This window comes from Aethalodelphis obliquidens, unplaced genomic scaffold (genome assembly GCF_003676395.1).
Source record: "Aethalodelphis obliquidens isolate GAN/ISIS:26980383/991018 unplaced genomic scaffold, ASM367639v1 scaffold10, whole genome shotgun sequence".
Classification (NCBI taxonomy): Eukaryota; Metazoa; Chordata; class Mammalia; order Artiodactyla; family Delphinidae; genus Aethalodelphis; species Aethalodelphis obliquidens.
In genome coordinates, this window is record NW_020837954.1 from 11,151,504 (window position 1) to 11,168,445 (window position 16,942).

The following is a 16,942-nucleotide window of genomic DNA, read 5'->3' on the forward strand; positions in this document are numbered from 1 at the left end:
GGGACATGGGTTTGAGCCCTGGTTTGGGAAGATCCCACATGCCGTGGAGCAAGTAGGCCCGTGAGCCACAACTACTGAGCCTGCGCGTCTGGAGCCTGTGCTCCGCAACAAGAGAGGCCACGATAGTGAGAGGCCCGCACACTGCGATGAAGAGTGGCCCCCCGCTTGCCGCAACTAGAGAAAGCCCTTGCACAGAAACAAAGACCCAACACAGTCAAAAATAAAAAAATAACAAAAAACATTGAAATAAATCACATTTCACTTAAAAAAAAAAAAAAGACAAGGGAGCCCACTCTCACCTCTATTATTCAACATAGTTTTGGAAGTTTTAGGCACGGCAATCAGAGAAGAAAAAGAAATAAAAGGAATCCAAATCGGAAAAGAAGAAGCAAAACTGTTACTGTTTGCAGATGACATGATACTATACACAGAGAATCCTAAAGATGCTACCAGAAAACCACTAGAACTAATCAATGAATTTGGTAAAATAGCAGGATACAAAATTAATGCACAGAAATCTCTTGCATTCCTATACACTAATGATAAAAAATCTGAAAGAGAAATTAAGGAAACATTCCCATTTACCACTGCAACAAAAAGAATAAAGTACCTAGGAATAAACCTACCTAAGGAGGCGAAAGACTTGTACTCAGAAAACTATAAGACACTGATGAAAGAAATCAAGGACGATACAAACAGATGGAGAGATATACCACATTCTTGGAGTGGAAGAATCAACATCATGAAAATGACTATATTACCCAAAGCAATCTACAGATTCAATGCAATCCCTATCAAACTACCAATGGCATTTTTCACAGAAGTAGAACAAAAAATTTTACAATTTGTATGGAAACACAGAAGACCCTGAATAGCCAAGGCAATCCTGAGAAAGAAAAACGGAGCTGGAGGAATCAGGCTCCCTGACTTCAGACTATACCACAAAGCTACAGTAATCAAGACAGTATGGTACTGGCACAAAAACAGAAATATAGATCAACGGAACAGGATAGAAAGCCCAGAGATAAACCCACTCACATATGGTCACTTTATCTTTGACAAAGGAGGCAAAAACATATACAATGGTGAAAAGACAGCCTCTTCAATAAATGGTGCTGGGAAAACTGGACAGCTACAGGTAAAACAATGAAATTAGAACACTTCCTAACACCATACACAAAAATAAACTCAAAATGGATTAAAGACCTAAATGTAAGGCCAGACACTATAAAACACTTAGAGAAAACAGGCAGAACACTCTATGACATAAATCACGGCAAGATCCTTTTTGACCCACCTCTTAGAGAAATGGAAATAAAACCCAAAATAGGATCTAATGAAACTTAAAAGCTTTTGCACAGCAAAGGAAACCATCAACAAGATGAAAAGGCAACACCTGGAATGCGAGAAAATATTTGCAAACAAAGCAAGTGACAAAGGATTAATCTCCAAAATATACAAGCAGCTCATGCAGCTCAATATCAAAAAAACCCCCCAAAACCCAATCCAAAAATGGACAGAAGTCCTAAACAGACACTTCTCCAAAGAAGATATACAGATTGCCAACAAACACATGAAAGGATGCTCAACATCACTAATCATTAGAGAAAAGCAAATCAAAACCACAATGAGGTATCGCCTCATACTGGTCAGAATGGCCATCATCAAAAAATCTACAAACAATAAATGCTGGAGAGGGTGTGGAGAAAAGGGAACCCTCTTGCACTGTGGGTGGGAATGTAATTGATACAGCCACTATGGAGAGCAGTATGTAGGTTCCTTAAAAAACTAAAAATAGAACTACCATATGACCCAGCAATCCCATGATTAGATGGGAATTTTCTGTACAACATCTCAATTCATAAATTAACATGGAATTTGGAGTATCTGAGCCACTAACTTTTCAGTGCTTTTTAGATGTTTTTATTAAACTTTTTTTTGATTAGTAAGAGTTTTAGTTTTGCACATAGATTTCCAAAAGGAAACTTGAAATACCTTAAAATAAAACATACTTCTCTGTTTTATGGCTCTCTCACCCTCAATAGAGGACTTAGATAGACAAAATTAGGAATCCTTTAGCTGTACAACTGTTATTTGGGGGTTTTACTTTTGTTTTTGCAGGTATTTCACCTGACTAAATATACCAAATTCAATTAAAAAAAATTTCTAGACAAATTCTATCAGGAGTTTATAGAGGAAACATTTATGTGGGGTTCCCTGACCTACAATTTATAAAAGGAGAAAAAAAAAATCATACTTAAAAATATAATTTAAAATCAAGAGATAAGTCATCTTTAACAATCTTAAGTCTAACAACCTCTAAGGAGATGATGGCTTTTGTAAAGCAGTCCATTTAAAAAAAAAGAATAGTTACCTTAGCAGCTTGAGATTCTCTTAAGTAATATTTTAAAAGGTCAGAAAGTTTGAGGTCCTCATCAGCTGACACTCGGGCTTCTATTTTCTGAAAAAGGGGAAAAAATTGGGTATTTAATCAGTACTTACATTCTATACTCAGTGTTTTCTTTCTTAATTATTGTAAAAATATTAGTTATAAATAACTACAGTATCAATTCCTATTTAAACTAAGTTTCCTTTCCTTCTCTTTTGTTAGTTTTTTTTTTGTAACTGACAAAAAAATGAACAGATTAGTGAATTTACGGAAGGATTCTATATTTGACTCAAGTTCTTGGCTGTAATGAGTTTCAATATCATATTTCAGGTTCACCTGTATTTTTCTCTCTATGCATTTCAATGGCAATTGATATGTACACATGATTATAAAGTAATAGAGGCTGGCAACAGCAGTAGACTAGGTAATTCAAACCAATCCTTCTGCTGTGGACAACCAGAAAACAATTTTAAAACATTAAGTCTGACTAAAAAGATGAGAACTCGGGACTTCCTTGGTGGTCCAGTGGTTAAGAATCTGCCTTCCAATGCAGGGGACAAGGGTTCAATCCCTGGGCGGGGAACTAAGATCCCACATGCCACGGGGCAACTAAGTCCACATGCCACAGCTACAGAGCCCACATGCTCTGGAGCCCGTGCACCACAACTAGAGAGAAGTCTGCATCACAACTAGAAAGAAGCCCACATGCCACAACTAGAGAGAAGCCTGTGCACCGCGACGAAGAGCCCACATGCCCTGGAGCCCGCAGCACCACAACGAGCAAGAAGCCCATGCGCTACAACTAGAGAGAAGCCGGCCTGCGCTACGAAGAGCCCACATACCGCAACAAAAGATCCTGTGTGCCGCAATCAAGACCCAACGCAGCCAAAAATAAATAAAGTAAATAAATAAAAACAAGGATGATTTAAAAAAAAAAAGAAAAAAAAAAAGAAAAAGATGAGAACTCTTCATTCAGTCTGGAGAGACAGAGAGTAAAGAAGAATGTATTATGTCAACCAAATACAATGTGGGAACCTTGTTTGGATCCCGATTCAAACAAAGTCCACTGTAAAGAGCCATTTATGAGACAACTGGGAACATTTCTATACTAGATATTGATGACAGTATGGAGAATCACTGATAATCGTATTGGTACATTAAAAATTTTTTTAAAAAATATTTATTTATTTGGTTGTGCCAGGTCTTAGTTGCATTATGCAGGATCTTTTTTGCCAAGTGCAGGATTTTTACTTGAGGCATGCAAACTCTTAGTTAAGGCATGTGGGATCTAGTTCCCAGACCAGGGATTGAACCCCAGCCTCTTGAATTGGGAGCGTGGAGTCTTACCCATTGGACCACCAGGGAAGTCCTGGTACGTTAAAATTGATTCTTATCTTTAAAAAAGAGAGAGAGAAATGTGCACAAAGGGCAAAAAACAATAAACATGGACTTCTGGGAATAAAAGAACTTTAAGTAATGTAGAAAATGTTAACATTAAGAAAATCTGGGTGACACATGTAGAGGAATTCTTTGTACTATTCTTGCAACTTTTCTGCGACTCTGAAATTGTTGTTAAAATAAAAAAAATCCTACACATCCACCAGAACAGCTAAAATACCAAATATTACAACCTTGTGCAGCAGTGAGATGCTCACATTCATTCTGGTGGGAATGTAAGTTGTTACAATCACTTTGGGAAACAGTTTGGCAGTACCTAAAAAAGCTTTTCACATGGATATCCTATGAACCATCACTTCCTCTCCTAGTTACATACATTCAACAGAAATGAATACTTATGTTCAGCTGAAGATAAATAAGAATGGTCTTAGCAGTACTCTTTGTAAAGAGCCCCAAACTAGCAACTATCCAAATGCCTACCAGTAGAAAAGATAATAAAATTAGGTATGTTTTTTGCAATGGAAAACTATACAGCAATAAGAATGAAGGAGCTATACCTACATGCAACACCAATGAATCTTATGTATGTAATATTGAGTAAAAGAAACCAGACATAAGGATATATACTGCATAATCCATTTACATAAAATATGAAAATAAAATTAATTTTTGCTGTTAGAAGCTATGACAGTGGTTAGCCTTGCGGCCGAGGTGGTGACTCAGAAGGCAGCTGAAGGGGAACAGGGCATCTGAGTTGCTGGTAATGTTCCATTTCTTGATCTGGGTGTTCATTACACAGTGTGTTAAACTGTGACATTTCACTGAGCTGTACACTTCTGTTATGTGTTTTTTTCTACATGTATAATACACTTTAATAAAAAGTTCTGAAAAAATCTTGAAGTTTCTTTATGGAGAAACAAACTTACAGAACTTCTTGACATGCTAGATGATGTTCAGTGCTTTTAAATAGGGCTCCTCTCCTTCCATTAAGAAGTAGGGTATGTGTCTTCTCCCCTTCAATCTGGGCTCTCAGACTGCTTGCCCAATACAGGACTGATGCTGCGCCAGTTTCCAAGCCCAGGTCTAACGAAACTAGCAGCTTCTACTTCCCATAATTTGGGATACTCGCTTTTGGAACCTCTTTATCATGCTGTGAAGAAGCCTAAGCAGCTCCATGGGAAAGCCACATGTAGGTGTCACAGCCAACAGCCCTATCAGAAGTTCCTGCTGATAGCCAGTATCAACCCCCAGACATATGAGTGAAAGAGCCTTCAGATGATTCCAGGCCCCGGCCTTCATATCTTCCCTGTTGAGGCCCCAGACATCATGGAGCAGAGGCAAGCCATCCCTGCTGTGCCCTTTCAGAATTCCTGAACCAGAGTTCACTGGCATACTAAAATGGTTGCTGTTTAAAGCTACTGACTTTAGGATGGTTTGTTACACAGCAATAATAACCAGAACAACGTGCAAATGCTAAAGGAAATAAAGAATTTTGGGGCTATGGAAATATGCCACCCAGATCTCCAAGAGAAATGTCTGCTGCAAGGAGCACAGCTGACTGATAGCCCCAACTGCAGTATCTCTGGATCTGGAACCATGTTCATACGAAAGTTATGTTCCATCCTCCCCACCCAGCCCATTCTTGCCTGATGTAGAACTCCTCTAATGGGCAGCTCTGGCTCAGGCACTCCCCTCTGACGTGGACAAAGCTTTCTTAGGACTGCGCTATAGTCTGAAACTCCTGCTACACAGTCCTCCTTCCTCTCCCTCTCCTTTTGCAGGTGTAGACCTGCACTATTATCGGAACGCTCCCCTCCTGTCTACTCCTGCTCGTTCCTCTTTGTTTTTCACAATAAATCTCTTGTACATTTAATCCCACCTTGACATCTGCTTCCAAAAGAATTGACACATAAGGCTGTTTGTGATAGATTCCTATTCTTTTGATATAAATGAACACGCACACAAAAACAACTATATCTTCCCAGAAAATGCTCACTGGCACAAATATCAAAGCAGAATAATGAGCTATATGGCCCCAGTATAACATTTACTTACATATTTAAGAACTTTTTCCTTTGTGATAGAGTATCTCCTTTTCTTCAACTTGTCTCCACTACTCAACTGCCAAGGTCAGGATGAAATCTGATTTCTACAACGGACTAGCCACCACGACTCTCAGCTAAGTACCATTACAAATCTAGTAAACATTTTCACTATCAACTGATAGATAGAATGATCATAAATTAACATGACCCCTGAAAACCAAGACTATATCAGTATTAAATTATTACTACTATGAATGAAAACTTTCTGCAGTTATATTTTTGTCTTATGTTGATACAACTCTTTTTTTAAAGCAGGGTGTCATGGGGGATCAAAAGCAATAATCTTGGTAAAGTTATAGTGAATCTAAGATTTTCTTCTAGCTTACAAAGCCCCAGGAAAAAAATGATCTTTCATAAAAATAAACCCAGCCTCCTAATGAACACGTTTTCTGATCAAGAGTATGAACTTTTACACATATACCAAAAGACCATAACAAAAACTAAATTTCCTGAAAAACTCTCATTACTTCCAAATTTAAATCTGCCTCTTCAACCTTTTGAAGTATAACTCATCTTCCTCAATAAAGTTAAACACAGCCCAACAAGTTAAACACTACCGTTTGCAGAGATTTAGACTCCCAAAGGTTAATTATTAGTACTTACTCTTGTTTTATCAAAAAGTTCTGAAACTTTAAGAAAAAACCTGGAAAGGAAAAATATTTCATCATAAATAATTTTCTATTTCAAATGTTCAGAGAATATACCCCAAACCAGATTAATAATGAACATTCTTACCTCATTACAATATTTGTCTTGTTCACTGAAGACTTCATTTAGTTCAACAAAAATCTCTGTACGTCCACCCATGTAACAGATTCCTTTTGACATACGATTACAGAAAATCTTCCCATTTCAAGGTGGCGGTCTAAGCCATATGTTAAAAACTTAAAAAATCTGTCTCGATATCCTTTGGTAATATGCCACATAATATTAAATAAAACCATACCTTTAAATTATTACGGAAGTACAGGGCAATGACATCCAAAGAGTTATGTCTTAAATACTTTCAAATGGAGCTGCTTTGTTTTGGAAAACAACACAAATGAACAGCCAATCTCTACTTCATAGCTCACTTTCACTTTGTTTTTTGGCCACACCAGGCAGCTTGCAGGATCTTCTGCAACCAGGGATTGAGCCCGGCCACTGCAGTGAGAGCCCAGGGTCCTTACCACTAGGCCACCAGTGAAGCCCCCACTTTCACTATTAATTAAAAAGCCCATCTCTCAAACGCTGACACCAACTAAAAAAATATCCCCATGCCAAACTATTAAATGGTATCCTGTAAAATATGTAATTATCGATGACATTATATTTGGATTAGGGCAAATACTATCGAAAGCTAAAATGAATTTTATGAACTTCACATTACTAAAAAGAACTTGCTTTGAGAGGTTTATAAAAGATAACACATGGCAAAGTTGACATTTTTCCTTCTTATCAAATACTTAAGAACTAACTCTTTGGGAAGGTAGCATGTTAATTAGCGTTTTGCTGAAAAACTGGATTTGCTGAAAAACTGGATCTGACATGTCTACTGAGACAGGATATACTATAGAAAAGTTCAAGGATGTGGTTTGGAGAAAGGCATGGACTATGAAAATAGTTTTTCCACTTAAAATTTTTAAAATGTGTTTGAATTATTTTTCAATAGAGAGCTGGGTTTAAACATTATCGGAGCAACTAAGATTATTTATGGTACATTGAAATCTGGCCTCCAACGAAATATATATATATGTATGTGTGTATGTGTGTGTATATATATGTATATGTGTATATATATATACGTATGTGTGTATATATATATTCTAAAACAGCATTTCTTATTTATAATAAACATTATAAAAATCTAAGAACATTTAAACATAAATTCTGTCTCTTTCACACATACAAATTGGCAAATTTTCATCAAATGAAACACTGTAAATGTTAAAATTATATATACTAAGGTCGATTTTTATTTCAGATTTAAAAAAAAAGGAGGGAAAGGGAAGAGAAAAATGACACTGACGTAAGTTTATAAAGAAGCTCCATATTATCAACGTGTTTTGACAAAAATATTCCAAAATGCCTGCTGGGTCAGAAGTATTGTGTGTGCCTGAGCTGCCAACAAAAATTTTCTTTTACTTATATTTAATGTTTTAAATCAGAATGCTTACTTGCATATATCTGTAGAATCCTGAGTTCCTAAAGCATATAATGAAGAACCAATTCTATTGTAATCATCTGCAGCACCTATGGAAAAAGTTTTAAGAATTTAATATATTTATTCATTGATTCAAAAATAGTTACTGAATACCTACCTGTCAAAAAAATGTGTATGTAATATGAGATGCCCAAAGTCTAGTGAAAGAAATGACAAAAACAATAATACAAAATGATGAATTTTATATTAGAAGTAGGTATAAACTACATCGCGAGCAGGGGAAACAGATGATTTCACCTGAGGAGGTCAGGGAAGGATTTACAGACACTATAGGAGTTGGAGCTCGCAGGATGAGCAAATCCTTACTAGGCAAAGAGGAGGAGAGTGCATTCTGGATAAAGGGAAGAGCATGGAAAAAGGCCAGGGAGACATAAAAGAGCAAAGTATTTTCAGAGAGCCTTCTGGGACTATGGCACTGCAGGGTACAGAGGGGAGTGGAGAGGGTTGAAGATGGAAAAATCAATTTATTTTTCTTCCAAGCATCTTGGGGGAAAGAAAGGTTTTGTAAGCCATGATGAAGTTTGGACCTGATCTTGTGGGAATGGGTGTTATTAAACATTTTAAAATCCTAGTAGTGGTGCAATCAACCTGATAAGGATTTTAGATTAAAAAATTCTGCTGCCTTGAATAAAGACTAATAGTGGAGAGACACAGAAGGCACAGTGACCAACCAGGAAACTGCTGTGTCAGATGCTGAGGGTCAGGATCAAGGTAGTGGAAACATTAAGAGCAGAGAGGAACTAACAAAGCTGGAAGATATTTAGGAAATGTAACAGGTAAGATTTACAAACAGTAGACCTGAGGCAGGAGCTTGGGAAGCTAGATGAATGGTAGTACCACTACCCTTGGGTGCTAGGAAGCAAAGTACTCAACATCAGCACAGTACTCCTCCTAAGGCTTGCCCCACAGGACAATGCCCTTGTTGAGAAAAGATTATAATTTCAGAAAAGGAATAGCATAGTGCAATGGTTAAGAGCATGGACCTGTAACCAAACTGTCCAATCCCAGCTTCCCAATTTACCAGCTGTATGACCTTGGGCATATCACTTAACCTGCCTGTGCCTCAGTTTCCTCATCTGGAAAAAGGGATAATAATGGTACCCAATTCACATAATTATTTGGAGAACTAAATGAGTTAGTAAACATTACTATAAACTTGGCACATAGTGTATACAGTACTATACAAATGTTTGCTATCATTAATGAAATCCTAGACATGCCTACTTTGTATTCCCACTTATACTAGTAGTATTTTTACCAGGCTTTTATGTGTTTATCCCCTAACAAAACAGTAATGCTTACATTATACTTTCTTATTTTGCACAAAATTACATTCAACTTATATGGCTGAAATTTGGTGACTACTTACTTATTGTTACTCAAATCTTCTATCCTGATATCTTTTATAAAGGAACTTCAAGTACAAACTTCAGACTATGAACAGTAACTTATATATAAGACTCTTCACTACACCCTAACAGGTTAAGTTGAAAAAAAAAAAAATACTCAAAAATCACTTAAAGGTTGGTTTATTGACAGGTAGGAATCAAAAATGGTTTCTGTGTTTAATATTGAATACATTAATAGTTTATGCTTAGGCTGACCCTGAAATTATTTTTTGGAGCAAGAAATTCCTGTATTCTAACTAACATTAGGCTTTGAGAACACTACCCTCTTTCGTTATTACAGCATTGTGATCACGAAAAATATACAAACTGTCCTGATTTTATAAATCACAGTGACTTATAAAATTATTAAGTTGAAAAGCTTAATTTTTCATAATCCAGGCTAAGTTCATTAATTATGAAAAAATAGTTTTTACTTTATAATTTTGTAAAATTTTATTACAGTCGACCCTTGAACAATGCAGGGGTTACAGGTGCCAACCCTCCCCGCAGTGAAAACTCCCTGTTTAACTTTATAGTTGCCCCTGTATCCACGGTTCTGCACCTGCAGATTCAACCAACCTCGGACCGTGTAGTACTTTTACAATACTACATATTTACTGAAGAAAAATCTGCATATAAATGGACTCACATAGCTCAAACCTGTGTTGTTCAAGGGTCCACTATATATGTAAGGTAATTAATTATATGTAAGTCGTATTTTTTTTTTTTTTTTTTTGCGGTACGCGGGCCTCTCACTGTTGTTGCCTCTCCCGTTGCAGAGCACAGGCTCTGGACGCGCAGGCTCAGCGGCCATGGCTCACGGGCCCAGTCACTCCACAGCATGTGGGATCTTCCCAGACCGGGGCACGAACCCATGTCCCCTGCATCGGCAGGCGGACTCGCAACCACTGCGCCACCAGGGAAGCCCAACAGTCGTATTTTTGTAAAACAGGATCACTATCATCTCCCCTAAAACACCATTCCACTTGGTCAAATAGAATCAGTAAGAATCACTAATATTCTGTTTTCTTAACAGATGATTCCTATAGTTCTTTATACTTCCATGGCACTAATATACACCTCTATGACAGGATTAATTACAGTATATTGTAATTTTTTGCTTTTAGTGTTTATCTCACCTGCAAAATTATTAATTCCTTAATGGCAAAGACTGTTATTTTCTTCATCTTGAAATCATCGATATCTAACATGATGGTTGGCACATAATAGATATGCCAATGTTTATGAATTAAATAACTTTTTAAGAAATTTAAAAAGTATATATAGTACGCTTCCATTTTTAAATCAACAAATCTAAACTTAAACGTATTCCTAATTATTACAATCAATACTAGTATGTACCATTTCGTATTTACAAAGTTTTTCTTTTTTTGGGGAAGGGGGTGTGCCTACAGGCTGGGGCCAGGGCCTAGTGGGGGCGGGTGGAGTGTGGGGTTTCCTAGGAAGGCACACAGGGTGCCGCTGGAGCCCTCACGGTGCACTGTGTGACTCTGGGTGTGTGTGGAGTAGGGAGTAGTGTGCGTCCTGATGGAGGGGCCAGGAGAGGATGGGTTGGGACAAAGTTTTTCTTAACAGAGGAGTGAAAGTATGAGATATTTTATCCTTAATGCCATTTTATAAACAAGGAAACCAACACAAGACTAATTATGTGAACTGCCCAAGGCTCTAAAGCAAATCAGTAATGAATTTAGGAAGGAATTCAAGTTTCCCACACTTTGACTATATAGTTCTTAACTACTGAACAGGCAGCTAAGAACTACTACTTCATTAGAATGAATCTGCAAATCACAAAGATATAGGAAAATAAAATACAAAAAGAACTCTTAACTCTCTCAAAAGAATGACACAAGAATAGAAGTTACCAGGCCTGAGACTTCTTTACTTCCTCCTTTCTATTAGAGTATGTAACAATACCCCAAAACGGAGGTTCGTACTTCTAGGTACCTACTGACCTGTCTGTATATCAGAGGCTCTGAAACTTTTTGGTTTTAGGACTCCTTTACACTCTTAGAAATTACTGAGGACCCTAAAGAGCTTTTGTTTATGCGGGTTACATCTATCAATATGTACTGTATTTTTAAAAAAGTAAAACAAAAATTTTAAATATTTACTATTTTAAAATAACAGTATTAAAACCATTAATATGTTTTGGTTTTCTTTTTTGGCCATGGGGCATGTGGGATCTTAGTTCGCCGACCAGGGATAGAACCCGTGCCCCCTGCATTGGAAGCACGGAGTCCTAACCACTGGACTGCTAGGGAAGTCCCATAAACCATTATAAGTTAACATAACATTTTAAATGAAAATAACTATTTATATATTTTAAAATTAGTGAGCACAGTGACACTGTTAGAGTTTTGCCAATCTCTTTTGCGTCTGGATTAATAGAATAGCTCCATTCTCTTATCTGCTCTGCATTCCCTCTACTGTGATATGTTGTTTTTGTTCAAGTATCGGGAGAAAATCTAGCCTCAAACAGATGTGTCGTTGGAAAAGGAGGAGGCATTTTACTAATATTTTCAGAAACTTGTGGATACTCTACTCAACACGCAGTTTAAGTTTAAGGGTTAGTTCCTGTGGGGAATCTAAAATCCTATCAATGAACTTTGTGTACTCTATTACATTAAATTTAATGATATAAGTGATATTTACCCCAAGAATATAAGGTTGGTTTAATATCTGAAAATCAATCAACATCATTAACCATATTAATAGACTAAAAAAGAAAAACCATATGGTTATCTCAATTGTTGCAAAAAGAGCATTTGACAAAATCCAACATTCATTCCTGACTTGAAAGGCATCTAGGAAAAATCTACATCTATTATCATAATTAACGGCTTAAGACTGATGCTTTCCCCATAAGAAACAAGGCCAAGTTGCTTGCCTTCACCACTTCCATCAACACTGTACTGGAGGGTATAGCTATAGTATAATGGGGCAAGGAAAAGAAATAAACAGCATTCAAATTGGAAAGGAAGAAGTGTAACTGTTTTTATTAGCAGATGATCGTCTATGCAGAAAATCCTAAGGAATCTACAAAATAGTTAATAAAGCTAAAAATTGAGTTGATCTAGTAAGGTTGCAAGCTATTAGCTCAACACTGAAAATACAATGTATCTCTATATATTGGCAAAGAACAACTGGAGACTGAAATGTAAAAAACACAACATTTACAATAGCATCAAAAAATAATTAGGGATCTAACTAAAGATGTATAAGATCTGTACAAAGGAAACTATAAAACATTGCTGAGAGAAGACCTAATTAAATGGAGATATATACCATGTTCATGTATCAGAAGAACCAATAGTGTTAAGATGTCAATCCTCCCCAAATTAATCTACCGATTCTATACAATCCCAATCAAAATCCCAGCAGGCATTTTTGTAGAAAGTGACAAACTGATTCTAAAATCCATATGAAAATGTAAAGAAACCAGAGGGGCCAAAATGACTTTGATAAAGAAGAATAAAGTTGGAGGACTTATACAAGAAAAGATGTTCAATATCATCAATCATTGGGAAATGCAAATTAAAACCACACTGGCCTAGCAGAATGGATAAAATTTAAAAGACTGATTATCTTTATTGGCAAGCGTGTGAAGCAACTGGAACTCTCGTTCACAGCTGGTAGGAATGTAAAGTGATACAATCATTTTGGAAAAAAGTTTAAAAAAAAAATTAATTATACACTTACACTTGACCCAGCCATTCTACTTCTAGGTATTACCCAAGAGAAATGAAAGCATATGTCCATACAAAGACTTACATACAGATGGTTTATGTCAGCTTTATTTCAAATGGCCAAAAGCCAGCAACAACCCAAATGTCCACCAACAGCTGAATGGATAAACAACTGTGGTAGAGCCATACAATGGAATACTACTCAGCAATAAAAAGAATGAACTATTGATACATACAACATGGATGAATCTCAAAATAATTTTGTTGAATTTCAAAGCCAGACCATAAAGAGTACATACTGTATGATTCCATTTATATACAACTCTAGAAAATGCAAGCTAATCTACAGACAGAAAGCAGATCAGCGGTGGTCTGGGGACAGGCGCAGGAGGGAGCGATTACAAAGGGCCACAAGGAAACTTTTGGTGGTGATGGATATGTTCATTATATTGACTGTGGTGATGATATCATACATATGTCAAAACTTATCCAACTGTACACTTTGAACATTGCAGCTTATTGATATCAATTATATCTCAATATAAAGCTGTTAAAAAAAGCCCATTTTAATCTATCTTGTACTTTAAATAGATCTTTTACATACATAATTTTGATCATTAAGGAAATACTAGTTCAATGAATCACACAGATCTTCCAAATGTTGACACACTTCAGTATATAATATCAAAAATATCACACTAATATTATCATCAATCTCCTCACATTAAGTCTTTAATTATTGAAAAGCAAGCTCATGGTGACTGATACAAGTTTTCCAAAATTCTAATTACTGCTGGAAAGCCTGACCTTTATCATTGTCAACAAACACCGTCAGCTGCTTTCCATGAAGTGTGAGGCCCATTTAATTAATTTTTAATAAAATGTCTACCAAATACTCAAGTTTCAATAATCACAGTTTGTCAGTTGTTCTTTATAGTAAAAATGGTATTTTATGAAAAAAAGCAGCTAGTTCAGTTGCAACTCATTCACTAAAATGCTTTTCTAGAGAGAACCATCATACATCCATATGCAAAGTGCTTTATGCATACCTCCCATTTCATCACTCAGAATATTAAAAAAAGTATACTCAAGGGAGGAGACTTTCCACAAGTAATAAGTTTCACTGCTTCATCAAGGACATTCTTTTTTTTTTAAATTTAAATTTAATTTTTATTTTATACTGGAGTATAGTTGATTTACAATATTGTGTTAGTTGCAAGTATACAGCAAAGTGATTAGTTACACATATACGTGTATCCATTCTTTTTCAGATTCTTTTCCCCTGTAGGTTATTACAGAATACTGAATATAATAGTTCCCCTGTGCTATACCATCAAGGACATTCTTAAACGAAATTTTAAATTGCAAATGCGCTGTGGGAAAGAATACAAAGACTATTAGTTTGGTGCCACTGCCGTGATTTGTGCTAAAGCACCAGCAGTTTATCCACCACAGCGTTTGCAACATCGGTGTAAATGTCAACATGGTGAAAAAGACAAAAAGCATCATAGTTTTATTATGAAAGTAGTTTTGACCTCACAGACTTGCTTAAAAGGGCCTTAGGATCAAAGCTTCAGAGACCACAGTTTGAGAACCACTGCCCTATATCAAGACTTTTACAAACTGTAAATAACATAATAACTTTATAAATATTCCATTAAACAATATAAACTTTAGCCACAGAGAAAAACCTTACTTTTGTGGGATCTTGTCATTCTATCAGATTTAGCAGATGCATCCTTAACTCGGTTATGATATTCTAAAAGGAATGTTCGTTCATGCTCAAAGAAATCATCTACATCCTATGGGATCAAAAGAAAATATGAGTTTTTTTCACTTACTTGCTTTAGTCTAACACATAAATCACTTTGTTATCCTTATAATCAAAAGATCATCAGTAAAACAGCAGAGCTATCCTCTAATAATCAGACATTATATATTGATTTCATCAACAAGTTCAGACTTTAAAAACATGTGTTTCTATCTATCAAGTAAGAAATCTTCTACAGTTTTGCAGTTGAAGGCTTAGAGCTCCCCATTATGGTTGAGACTCACGTGTTGTACTCAAATGTGTTCCTACTTGTGCTCCGCCTCTACAATCCTGTTCTCCAACAGATATACTTCTGCCAGTGGGAGTGATCATTTGCTTTTGAGAAAAAAGGGAAAGAAGCCTGGCAGACAAGTGAAAATCTGTTTCTCTTGGTCTGTTATGCATTCTATGGGCCGTTCCTGAATGCTGTTCCTGAATCCCTTAGTCATTAGGGCCCTCTTTGACTGCTTTAGGGAACCTGGCCAAACTAGCTATCTGGGAGCAATTTTCATATTAAACACTGTTTTCAATCTTTTCTGGAACAAAACTAGAAATACTTTAAAAGTAAAAACTATTAACAGTACTTTCCTCCCTTCTAAAACAGCAATTGTTTATTGAAAAAGCACCAGCTGAAATGATGTAATTTGAGACCGACATCAACAGTACACAGAAGCAGAAGTTAGTACTGATAAAATGTCATTTAAAATCTGCTAATTCATGTGTACCAGTTTTCTTAAATGTAAAAATGGAGCTAAACTAACTTGCAGAGCTGTAGTGAAGATTAATGAAATGTGGGATACCAAACACCACACTGTAAATGTTCAAAAAATGTCAGCTATTACTTCAATAAAATTATCAAAATCATAATCAATATAGTGGTTTATACTTAATGTTAAAAAACAATTCAGTGGGCTTCCCTGGTGGCGCAGTGGTTGAGAGTCCGCCTGCCGATGCAGGGGACATGAGTTCGTGCCCCGGTCCGGGAAGATCCCACATGCCGCGGAGCGGCTGGGCCCGTGAGCCATGGCCGCTGAGCCTGCGCGTCTGGAGCCTGTGCTCCGCAGCGGGAGAGGCCACAGCAGTGAGAGGCCCGCGTACCACAAAAAAAAAAAAAAAAAAAAAAAAAAAGAAAACAATTCAGGGACTTCCCCGGTGGTACAGTGGGTAAGACTTGGGGCTGGGGTTTGATCCCTGGTCAGGGATCTAGATCCCGCATGCATGCTGCAACTAAGAAGTCTGCATGCTGCAACTAAAGATCCCACATGCCACAGTGAAGATCCTGTGTGCTGCAACTAAGACCCAGCACAGCCTAAATAAATAAGAAAAAAAAAAAGAAAAAAGTTCAACATTAATTATAATTAATATCAAATAATTTAATATCAAATGACCTGTCTCTGCAAAATTAAAGTATAAATCAAATAGTACTTTACACCCAAGTTTTACTATAGATGTATTTATAAAAACAGGCAATGATGACAAAGCATTATTTATCTCTTATTAGTATTTACTTAATAATGTAATATAAACATTTTTCTCTTATATTTTAATGGTTAGAGTTTTCAGAAAAATCCATTTTTGTACCATTTTCAGAAATCATTAAGAAAAATTTAGGTGTTACCTTGGTAAATAATTAACTTTGTAAGTATATTTCACACATATCATCTCATTCAATCTTTCTAACAATCCTGTGAGCTAGGTGGCATTACTGACCAAATTTTGAAAATGGGAAAACTGAGGTTCAGAGAAAGAAAGTGACTTTTTCCAAGGTCCTGTAGCTACTATGAGACGAAACCAAAACCTCAACTGAGCTCTTCTAACTCCAAATCTGAACCCAGGTCTGCCCCTAACATTTGTAAGGCCAACTGGATAAGTGTACAAATGGAGGCAGACCCTCTGTGCCCCACCCTGTGACTCTGTAAGGCACCCAGAGGGACCTCACGTG

The 16,942-nt window shown here is 36.5% G+C and overlaps 1 protein-coding gene across 4 annotated transcripts in view; it reads right to left on the minus strand.

Moving 5' to 3' along the window:
* Nucleotides 1-16,942, minus strand: part of SNX6 (sorting nexin 6) — a 55,076-nt gene that overhangs the window by 13,698 nt on the left and 24,436 nt on the right. For 3 of the 4 annotated variants that reach the window (XM_027111044.1, XM_027111043.1, XM_027111046.1), the window contains 4 exons: nt 14,887-14,992; nt 8,049-8,124; nt 6,496-6,535; nt 2,375-2,461 (listed from right to left, as the gene is read on the minus strand). In XM_027111044.1, coding sequence (XP_026966845.1) covers nt 2,375-2,461; nt 6,496-6,535; nt 8,049-8,124; nt 14,887-14,992 — 309 coding nt within the window. The remainder of the gene's footprint in view (nt 1-2,374; nt 2,462-6,495; nt 6,536-8,048; nt 8,125-14,886; nt 14,993-16,942) is intronic. The other variant, XM_027111045.1, reaches the window with a different exon arrangement.